The sequence below is a fragment of the Acipenser ruthenus genome, chromosome 7 (genome assembly GCF_902713425.1).
Source record: "Acipenser ruthenus chromosome 7, fAciRut3.2 maternal haplotype, whole genome shotgun sequence".
Lineage (NCBI taxonomy): Eukaryota > Metazoa > Chordata > Actinopteri > Acipenseriformes > Acipenseridae > Acipenser > Acipenser ruthenus.
The window spans coordinates 26626692-26638779 of record NC_081195.1 but is presented as its reverse complement, the minus strand read 5'-3'; the positions used below and the strand labels follow the sequence as shown (position 1 = coordinate 26638779).

General features: G+C 41.9%; 1 protein-coding gene across 1 annotated transcript in view; it reads right to left on the bottom strand.

The window, feature by feature from the left end:
• LOC117415563 (signal-induced proliferation-associated 1-like protein 3) overlaps nucleotides 1-12088 on the bottom strand; it is a 125335-nt gene that overhangs the window by 15932 nt on the left and 97315 nt on the right. The window contains 2 exon segments of the mRNA XM_059026718.1: nucleotides 3275-3437; nucleotides 9345-9539. Of these exon segments, the coding sequence (XP_058882701.1) occupies nucleotides 3275-3437; nucleotides 9345-9539 (358 nt within the window).

The window sequence follows — 12088 nt, the reverse complement described above, 5'->3', positions numbered from 1 at the left end:
CATATTCCAACATTTCATTTTGAATTAGCTACAAAACAAACGTTTTCATAGTTTATTGCTGTACAAAAATCTGTCTGGAGTAAAATAATCTTGGCACCCAATCACCTGTTACAGAAAGGAGAGAAACACTCTTCTGTACAGTACATTTCAAGCACTGTTTGTTTGAATATTTGTCCCAGCACTACTTGAAAGGGTGAATTATTTCATGCATTGTTGCTTATCACTTATATACAAACCCCAGAAATGATCCCATTATCAAGCAATAACCACACTCTATCATACCGTAATTACTATTTTTAAAAAGAAAGGAACATTTTAAATAAATAATGCTACTGCATTATTTAGACAATCCTGCATAAACGCATTCAGTATGAGACTACATTATATAACTTTAAGCAGTGTTGAGTAGTGTTTAGGGCCCTGGACTCTTGACCGGAGGGTCGTGGGTTCAATCCCAGATGGGGGACACTGCTGCTGTACCCTTGAGCAAGGTACTTTACCTAGATTGCTCCAGTAAAAACCCAACTGTATAAATGGGTAATTGTATGTAAAAATAATGTGATATCTTGTAACAATTGTAAGTCGCCCTGGATAAGGGCGTCTGCTAAGAAATAAATAATAATAATAATAATAATAATAATAATAATAATAATAATAATAATAATAATAATAATGATAATAATTAAAACGGACTATAGGAGTCAGCTTCCACACAGCTTCTACGTATCTCACCCCAAGGGAAAAGACTGTTCTTGTCTCTACTGGCAGCAACATACAATAGTGTCATTGTGTTATTGTCCCTGAGTTTACTCACAAACCAGAACTTCTGGCTCCTGTCATTCATGGAATGCACTCGGCAGGCATGCTGGCACATGATCAGAGAGCCACGAGAACCATTAAATAAACATTAACATCAGAGCTCCACACACAGAGAAGTCATCACCAGGCCCCCACACACACAGCAGCCATTGCCAGCCCCTCCAAACAGAACACAGCACAGAGAGTGCACTGGCTTTAAAATGGTACCAGAATGCAAATGATTATTGTTGAGCAGTTCTGTTTGGCAGGAAGTTTGGCATGACTTTTACGACCATTAAAGTATTTAAAAGCTCACAAAATAATATCTGCAAACTTCCATGCACTCTATGGGTCTCACATGTGCAGTTTAAAACAGTAAACATGCACATTTTCATTGGGAATTTCTGGTTAAAGAAAGCCGTCTGCATCTGTCACTTTCAGGCTGTCTTGCAATTCCTTGGTCATCTGGAGATTGAACATGTCCACATCCCTTTAAACACCTTCTTTCCTGTCATTAACCAACCAGGGCAGGGAATTTTTTAAAATGATAATGCATGTCTGCTATAACATGTGTTTATTTTGAATTTCCACACACACATTTACAATGGGAAGTGCACCACAGATAATATTATGGAGTTATCTAACTACTACATGTGTAAATAGTGTGATTTTGGTGTTGGGTTTAGATACAGATTTATTATCTTGAATTTAAGCTTGGCAGGGAATGGGGTTAATGTTATCCCTGCCAGAATCCACGTGGGGAATGTGGCTTGGGCCTTGAGTCAATAACTGAAGTTTAGGCGAGAGTCAGTGAAGGCGAATGCCTGGTGCTTGACTTGTTTTTGTTTAACCTGTTCATTTTGTTCCTGTTTTGTTTGTTCTTTTTTGTGTTAATACAGAACAAAACAAAACAAACAAACAAACCCTTCCTTAAAACACCCATCCCTCCACAGGGAAACATGCTATAGACTATACCAGCTAATAGTATTATTATTACTTAAACAAGCTGTGTAAAATGAGGAAAAGGGAAAAAAAACAGGGTTTCCATCACACATATATATCTATCAATATCTATATCTATATATGCGTGTGTGTGTGTGTGTGTGTGTGTGTGTGTGTATGTATACATAAATACACACAAACATACACATGTCACAATATAGTAGCAAATGCAGGCCTGGTATACAGAATGGGAAAAAAAGCAATATTGAAATAAACAAATAAATACATACATAAAAAAACAAAAAAACACAACAACAATATAACTCCTGAGCCAAGTAAGATAAAATGGGTCCCATATTTCATGAAACTCATTGCGTCTGTTCTGTAGCCTTGCAGTGAGTGTGACTCTTACCCTGTCCTGTAGTCTTGCTGGGAGTGTGACTCTTACCCTGTCCTGCAGCCTTGGGAGTGTGACTCTTACCCTGTCCTGTAGCCTTGCTGTGAGTGTGACTCTTACCCTGTCCTGTAGCCTTGCTGTGAGTGTGACTCTTACCCTGTCCTGTAGCCTTGCTGTGAGTGTGACTCTTACCCTGTCCTGTAGCCTTGGGAGTGTGACTCTTACCCTGTCCTGTAGGCTTGCTGTGAGTGTGACTCTTACCCTGTCCTGTAGCCTTGGGAGTGTGACTCTTACCCTGTCCTGTAGCCTTGCTGTGAGTGTGACTCTTACCCTGTCCTGTAGCCTTGGGAGTGTGACTCTTACCCTGTCCTGTAGGCTTGCTGTGAGTGTGACTCTTACCCTGTCCTGTAGCCTTGGGAGTGTGACTCTTACCCTGTCCTGTAGCCTTGCTGTGAGTGTGACTCTTACCCTGTCCTGTAGCCTTGGGAGTGTGACTCTTACCCTGTCCTGTAGCCTTGCTGTGAGTGTGACTCTTACCCTGTCCTGTAGCCTTGCTGGGAGTGTGACTCTTACCCTGTCCTGTAGTCTTGCTGGGAGTGTGACTCTTACCCTGTCCTGTAGCCTTGCTGTGAGTGTGACTCTTACCCTGTCCTGTAGTCTTGCTGGGAGTGTGACTCTTACCCTGTCCTGTAGCCTTGCTGTGAGTGTGACTCTTACCCTGTCCTGTAGCCTTGCTGTGAGTGTGACTCTTACCCTGTTCTGTAGCCTTGCTGTGACTGTGACTCTTACCCTGTCCTGTAGCCTTGGGAGTGTGACTCTTACCCTGTCCTGTAGCCTTGGGAGTGTGACTCTTACCCTGTCCTGTAGTCTTGCTGGGAGTGTGACTCTTACCCTGTCCTGTAGCCTTGCTGTGAGTGTGACTCTTACCCTGTCCTGTAGCCTTGGGAGTGTGACTCTTACCCTGTTCTGTAGCCTTGCTGTGACTGTGACTCTTACCCTGTCCTGTAGCCTTGGGAGTGTGACTCTTACCCTGTCCTGTAGCCTTGCTGTGAGTGTGACTCTTACCCTGTCCTGTAGCCTTGCTGTGAGTGTGACTCTTACCCTGTCCTGTAGCCTTGCTGTGAGCATGATTCTTACCCCGTCCCAGTCTTGGTCGGATCCTGGACAGTCCATGATGATAAGCTTCTTCAGGTCGTCTTCGATGGTTGACTTGTAGGTTTTCCGCGGGGATCTCAAATCCCGCAGAGAAGCTCTCAACCTTGGCTGGCCAAAAACGTTCTTGGAGTTCACTTCAATTTGCCTGGAAAAAGAATACAAAAGATGAAGACGTTTTTGGGGACAGGGGACCTGGACGACCACACTACTTCTGCCAGTCAGTCCTGTGCCTCTCTGAGAGGAACGGGTATATGGAATCAACTGCAGAGCACCAGCCCTTGTCAAATAACCCAGATTTAACAGAGACCTTCAGAGACTACAGCACTGATAGCTTCAGGTATTTTCAGCATTCATTACAGTTTCTAAAGATTTTTTAATTTTTTTTTCTAGACCTACAGTACTATGCTGTTTCTCGTTGCTTAGCTTCTTTCAGTGTCTGGCCACAAATACACATCCCTTTGTCTGTGACCCTGAACTTACTAAGAGGCGAACCTTTTCATTGCTTCAGGAAAAAAAAAAAGCCTTAAAAAGACAAATCCTTTGAAGAAGCAGCAGTATATAAAATTCACATTGACTTCTGAAGTCAGAAAACCGAGGTTCAGACAAGAACATGCCCTGCAGCTAAACCTCGGTCTGGTTTCAATTTGAATTATTTGAATTCATACCCATAAAAGAGAAGAGGGATATGGTTCAAACTCCTCTCTCAGGAACTGATTTTAATTTAGCAAATTGCAAACCGCAATCAAATTGCCTGAACTGACTCTGAAGCCACAGGTCCATGTCAGCTGTTACTAATTACTGACGAGCTAATTCACAGACATGGATGGCTCCAATCGAGACTCAAAGCTGTTTATGAAGAGCTGGTGTTTACTGTAACTCAGTCATCCTCATGCAAAACTGGGATCTGTGTGAAAAGAGTTCTGCTCATCTCATACCAGTTCCCTAAACCATCACAATTGGCACTAATGTACACCTTTCAGAAAGAGCTCCTTCACCCCCTAAGAGAAAGGGTGCTCCCTCCAGTCCAGGGCAGGCTTGAGGCATGGAGACTGAACTGCTCTCTCATTCCTAAGAGAAAGGGTGCTCTCTCCAGTCCAGTGCAGGTTTGAAGCATGGAGACTAAACTGCTCCTACTGGTAGGGAAGTGTTTTCTGTTGCTTTCTGAGGTTGTATTAGTCCTTAAAAGGACAAGAGTATAAGTCTACAGGTGAGGGCCAAGAATGAAATCCAGTGGAACCTGTCATATATACAATTCTGTAAGATACCATACCCTCTATTAACTGATGGACCTCTGGCACATGCCAATGAACAATACAGATGGAAACTGATCAATGCACATTTTATTATGGGTCTAAAACACTAAATTCAGATTCACTTTGTACATGCTGTCACTTCACGTAACTGCTCAGTTTAACCGCGTTCAATAAAAGAAAACAAGCAAGGAATTACAGTGCTTTGTTTTGCAATCATGTTCACTGATTTGCATATGTGCAGTATCGTACTGTGGTGCTTTAGACACACTGACATTGTTCATTTATAATGCCTTGATGTTAATAAGGCAACGACAATGTAGTGTAATGAGATACAATATTACACAGCCGGTGGACCCCTGAAACCAATTAAATCAGAGAGAAGTGGCTTCACCTCTAATGGAACTACCACAGGGTCTATTTGCAGAATTGTTCGATTGCTCATTTCTGCAAAATAAAGACGCTCACATTAGACAAGAGACGAAAGTAGGAAAACCAGGCCTTCATAGGATTTGATAAACACATATACTATATGGACCAAGCATTTTCTATGGGATGTCCCTGTAAGTCATCAAAACAAAGTGCTTTTTTTATTGTGTTTACACGATCGCGGTCCTAGAAGCCCACTTCAGTATGACCGTGTTAACACCATCCCGGTTCTTACAGGGTTAAAGGTAAAGCAACTTCTACAGCAAATATTTTATTTTTGGCCGTCCGTTTTAGGCAAAATTCCCATCTTATATACCCTTGTCCTTTAAATTTCATACAGTAATCTAAAACAAAGAGCACTAAATGTGGAGCTTTACAAAACCCTTCACCTTTTTTGTCCTCCCTCACCACCAGAGCTGGATGGTAAAGCATGTTACATTTGATATCGTTTGTAAACAGTCATTCTTTACAGATTTAACTTAATCTTCAATCTAATGCAATAATTCACTTACTGCATCAGGAATTATTATTATTATTATTATTATTTATTTCTTAGCAGACGCCCTTATCCAGGGCGACTTACAATTGTTACAAGATATCACATTATACATTATTTCACATTATACAGATATCACATTATTTTACATACAATTACCCATTTAACAGTTGGGTTTTTACTGGAGCAATCTAGGTAAAGTACCTTGCTCAAGGGTACAACAGCAGTGTCCCCCACTGGGGATTGAACCCACAACCCTCCGGTCAAGAGTCCAGAGCCCTAACCACTACTCCACACTGCTGCCCTCATATGGAATATGGGCTTGGATATCCACTACACCAACTATTCCGCACAAGTCAGTTTCCTGACACGTTTTTCACTCCTCTGAATCATTCTAACCACGTTTACATGATAAAACGTTTTGTTGAAACACAAATATGTCAAGAATTACTGGTAAATGTGAAGCGATTGCCCTTTGCTTCCTCTGCAGATAGCATCAGCAAGGATGAATTAGTAGGAGTTGAGGGCATTTTATCTCGATGGATTGTCAAATTAGTGTCAGACCAGGGACTGAGTGCTTTCACAACCGTACATAATTTTCCCTTTCTGTCTTTGGCTTGCCTCCCCTGGGTGACTGGGCCCAGTTTCCTTGATGAGATTCATGGCCAAAAAACATTCCTCGCAGGTTTTCCTGAGAGACGGGATGACAAAGCCTAACTCAACCTTAGGAAGTGTGCGTAATATTACTCAGCATTCCCAGACCACCGCACTGTATGATTCCCCTGCCCCACACAGACCAGAATCTGTATTTTATTAAATTATGTATTTATTGCAACTCTTCCCTATTATCTAAAGAGTGAGTATCTTCAAATTACATTTTCTTCTTGTTTGCATTTATTTTAATTTTAATAAGATCTGTTTATTAAGGTGCTTTGGCAATTCAGGAGAAGCTCTTTCAAGTTGACTGTGATGAACAAGAGGCCATTCAGGCCATGAAAGCTTGTCCAGTTCCTACTAGCCTTAGGAATGACCAAGGAATGATTCAGCATCAACAGTGTGGCTAGGTAACCCATTCCACAGCCTCACCAATCTGTAAAGAAGTGTCTCCTTCAGCCTTGAACAAAGAATAATTAAGGGGGACATGACAAGTCTTAAAAGGAGTTAAAATTCACATAGTTAAACCCTAACCAATACTTTAAGCACAGCACAAAAACCAGGACCAGAGGAGACCGTTGGAAATGAAGTGGAGATAAACTTAGGACACAGAGTAGGAGACAATTCTTTACACAGAGAGTGGTGAGGGGATGGATTGGGCTACCTAGTCATGCTGTTGAGGCTGAATCATTGGGATCCTTTCAGAATAATCAGCTACTAGGAAACGAAAGAGGTTAGATTGGCCAAATGGCCCCCTCCCATTCATAAATTCTCTTGTGTTCTTATGTACCCTCAGTCTGATGTTTGTCTCCTCTAGTCCTGTAATGTCATCTAGACCAGCCAGCGTATCTATTAGTAACATCAATGCATTGCAGTGAATTGCCAGCAAAACTAAAGGAAGCTTTGCAGTGGCAGATCACTAGATGGCACTGGCTCTTACTTCTGTAGACTTTGTCTGATCTTGAATATGATTCACAAGCCAATGGCAGACAACTCAAACTGTATAGCAGCTCCTCAACTCAGGTGGATGCACCTTTACATAGACTAGAAACACAGGACTCCAAGTAATTGAAATTGGAACCACTCATAAAACAAGCATCATAAAAAAGGTCAGTTACTCTCTTTAACCTCTTTTGAGAGACACCCACTCTAAGTTAAAAAATAAACAAGCAGAAAAGCACTGTGACACACTGCATCACCCGGCTCCTGATATAATAGACCTTTGTTTATTGTTTGACGTACAGTCTTGAATTTCTTTGTATTTATACAGGGAGGATCACAGGCAAGGAGGATGTGGTTCCTTTATAAGGAACCAACTATACAGTATTATAAAGCAACGTCCACCTCGAAATCTCTGTCTGTGTGAACTTCACTTTTTATTCCATTATGAACCCACACAATGGGGAAATACATCAATATAAAATGTTTGTGTAAAAGAGAAAAAAACATTGTTATCTGAAATCAAATGAAGTGAAGCACAATCTCACAAATGCATCACTGTATAACAAACTTAATAAAAGTGGAAATGCAATGACAGTGAAACATAACGTTTCTGTTTTGCAAAATAAATAATACTAAATGTACTATTTAAAAACACAGTATATATACAGTTCCAGCAATGTCTAAATCAGATTTTACCCGAATTGAAGTCAAAGTTGAAAGTGCAAAACAACGCCCACAAACTTGAACTTGAAGCTTATCTATAAACTTCAAGTACATTCAAACAGAATTCCAATTCCAGTTCCAATTCCAATTCCAATTCCAATTCCAATTCCAATTCCAATTCCAATACTAAAAGAAAAGAAGATAGTGATAGACAAGTTGAAAAAGGCAGGGGAATAGAATAATCTAGCTAGAAAAAATAAATCAAAATCATTTTATTTACTATTATTTGTGCTTTTTCTCCTGAGGGATATCAGACAACATTCTTTAGGTAAAATGTTCCTACACTAATACCACTAGTTTAAAACTGATTTGAGTTTGTTTCAAGGACTCGGGACTCAACACTATACATACCGTTGATATATATACTATATATATATATATGCAGATCTCCAAGACTGAACTGAATCTGTTTTATGTAAGGAAGCAGTGCTGCTATTGTATCAAGTATTTCAAACCATTCCATCGTTACTGAGATCCCTTTCAAAATCTACACAAACAAAGACTAAAGACACTTTCCAAAGAGCAGACCAGGGTTCTCTACAGAAACATAACCATACAAGTATACAGAGTAAAGACACAAGACTACTGAGAATATCCAAGCTATTTACTCATTAGCACAACAATTCACATATTTAAATGAGAATGAAACTACAGACTACTTAAACGTCTGAACTGTTTCATTCTGGTTTGGTAACATTACTGAAAAAAAATGGTAATTTAGAGTAAACCGCTTTGAATCTAGCCCTGTGTAAATGTATGTTTGAGAAAATCCTCTACTTTCAAACTCTGAATGTTCATACCTGAAACTTGTTTCACCGAGACAGTGAAAGGGGGCACCACTACTAGGGAAGTTTAGTGAGTGAGGATCACAGAATTAGTGATCAGTTTTAGTATTAACTATTTATTACCTGTAAAAGACTGTGCTGACCGATAGATGCTAATAGTTACTTAAGTACTGCACAGAGGTGTACATTTATCCCAAGTGAAATGATTTGTTGTTGACAAGTTCTTAATACCCGTTGTTTCTCTACCAGATAGCTGTATTATAGAATGCATTTCTTTGGAGAACCAAATGCCATGAAACACTGTTATTAAAAATATATATGTCTCTGAAACACTTATTAAAAATATATATGTCTCTGAAACACTTATTGAAAATATATACGTCTCTGAAACACTTATTGAAAATATATATGTCTCTGAAAGTTCCCAAGCCTTTGAAGCTTGGTGTACATGTGAGACAAATGTGCATTCATCAATATTTCTAGTTTGCTTTCAATTAAAAATAGTAAAGCCCAAGACAAGATCAAGACAATTTTACAGCTCATTAAAATTAGGTAATAATCAAAATGTAATAATTTTCAGCAAACTGATAAGTGACAGTGACTGCTCAAGCCTAGTGCCTCCGTTGCAGATTGATAAGTGACAGTGACTGCTCAAGCCTAGTGTCTCGGTTGCAGATTGATAAGTGACAGTGACTGCTCAAGCCTAGTGTCTGGGTTGCAGACTGATAAGTGACAGTGACTGCTCAAGCCTAGTGTCTCGGTTGCTTTCTTACTTCTTGTGGTCGGTGAAGGTGCTGGGCCGGGCCAGGGCGTCCTCGCTTTTCTTCCAGCCTGTGACGTGCTTATTCTTGGAGTAGAAGGACTTGGGTATCGAGGTAGAGAGCTGGTGGCACCCAGACTGGGATCCCTTCATGGGCTTGGGCTTGTCCAGCACTGGCGTCTTGTAGCCTTGAGGGGTGAAGCCAACCCTGCAATTCACAACAGCGCCACACAGGGATCCGTTAAGCACAACCCCACACGAGGTGGTGAGGCATCTTTCATGTGGAGCAGACTAAAGAACTGAGCGTAGTGAGAAGGGAAAGAAATCCAGCATCTCAGCCGGACGCCTGATTAAAAAGAAAAGCTTTTAATCTGCCTTTAAAGCCGTCTGATGATTCCCATTCCTGATGTCACTCGCCAGCAGGACCCACAGGCACGGAACAAAGCAAACAGACTCATCACTCTGTGTGGTAAAATGTTACTAAGAGATTTATATGAAAGGGGGCTTTAAGCATATTGTTTTGTACACAATTCTTAACCATTTTTCAAATGTCATTATTTCACCTTGGGTTTTCTCCCCAACTTTGAATGTCCAATTATGGTCCCTCACCACGGCATCCCCCCCACAGAGTTCAGAGGAAGTGAAGGTCAGAGGGTGCCCTCCAATCCCATTGCATTACACCCTGGAGGTCAGACGGTGGTGAGACCAGGCTACCTGGTCAGCAGGGGTTGCTGTAGTGTGGTGTGGGGAGGTTAAATAAACCCAGAGCATTTTACACGCATCTAGCACAACCGGGACATGAACCTCTGTTACCCTAACTGACTGACTCGCCCAGAAACCACGCAGCAGTGCCCATACCAGAAACCACGCAGCAGTGCCCACACAAGAAACCACGCAGCAGTGCCCACACCAGAAACCATGCAGCAGTGATGACACCAGAAACCATTCAGCAGTGCCCATACCAGAAACCATGCAGCAGTGCCCACACCAGAAACCACGCAGCAGTGCCCACACCAGAAACCATGCAGCAGTGCCCATACCAGAAACCACGCAGCAGTGATCACACCAGAAACCATGCAGCAGTGCCCACACCAGAAACCATGCAGCAGTACCCATACCAGAAACCATGCAGCAGTGCCCACACCAGAAACCATGCAGCAGTGCCCACACCAGAAACCACGCAGCAGTGCCCACACCAGAAACCACGCAGCAGTGCCCACACCAGAAACCATGCAGCAGTGCCCACACCAGAAACCACGCAGCAGTGCCCACACCAGAAACCACGCAGCAGTGCCCACACCAGAAACCAAGCAGCAGTGCCCACACCAGAAACCACGCAGCAGTGCCCATACCAGAAACCACGCAGCAGTGCCCACACCAGAAACCATGCAGCAGTGCCCACACCATAAACCATGCAGCAGTGCCCATACCAGAAACCACGCAGCAGTGCCCACACCAGAAACCACGCAGCAGTGCCCACACCAGAAACCATGCAGCAGTGCCCACACCAGAAACCACGCAGCAGTGCCCACACCAGAAACCACGCAGCAGTGCCCATACCAGAAACCACGCAGCAGTGCCCACACCAGAAACCAAGCAGCAGTGCCCACACCAGAAACCATGCAGCAGTGCCCATACCAGAAACCACGCAGCAGTGCCCACACCAGAAACCATGCAGCAGTGCCCATACCAGAAACCATGCAGCAGTGCCCACACCAGAAACATTCAATACATCTTAATAGAACTGGAGGTACAGATCAGCACCACACTGTACACTAACACGCTACATCACAGCTGATTAATCTGAAACATGCACGGAAAATACAGCACTTAAAGTTTGAACGGGGAAAATGTGTCAAATGTCCAGCAATACAAACTGTGCTGGTCGGTATAACAATTAAAGTTTGAGAACACAGTGTCAGAAAATGGTCCTGCTTTTCTTTGTATTTGTTTTAAAACTGCATAATAACAGTTTTAAAATTTTAGATTTACATTTCTGGCAGCACTTACATTCCCCATGCCTGGAAAATTGACAAAAAGCAGCAAGTTCTGCTGCTCTGTAAGAACACACAGGCTGTACACAGAATAACACAATCTGAACGTCAGACAGAGGAGTCACTTTCCAGGCACTGCTCACCACCATCCTGACACAGCACAGAGGAATTGTTTATAGGATTATTGGGGAAAACCGCACATTCAAGAAAAATATAGGTCAATCCTTCAAATATAGGGATTTATAGGGATTTAGGGCATTGACAGCCTGCATAATTTAGTACTGCATAACACTATGGGTAACTGGCCAGTGAATTTATTTAAAGTGCAACGGTCCAGGATATATCAGTTGGATGGTCTGGATCTATAGTAGTATATGTACATCAGGGTCCAAATGATCTCATATTGGTTGATTAGGGGTATACTGCTAATATAAGAACATAAGAATTTACAAAACGACAGCAAGCCGTTCGGCCCATCAGTGCTCGTCTGGTTCCTAGCAGCTGATTGATCTCAGAACTTTGTCAAGTCTGGTCTTAAAGGATCCCAGTGATTCTGCCTCAAGAATATGTCTACTGCTCTGGCCAAAAGTTTTGCATCACCCCATAGAATTAACAAATTTTGCTTCATAAAGTCGAACGAAACCTGTTGAATAATGTTACATTAACACATTGAACTGCATACTGCTTTGAAGTTTTCCATATACTTAACGACAAACTGACAAAAATTGAAACAATCTAACATTAAATACTGTACTACTATTAT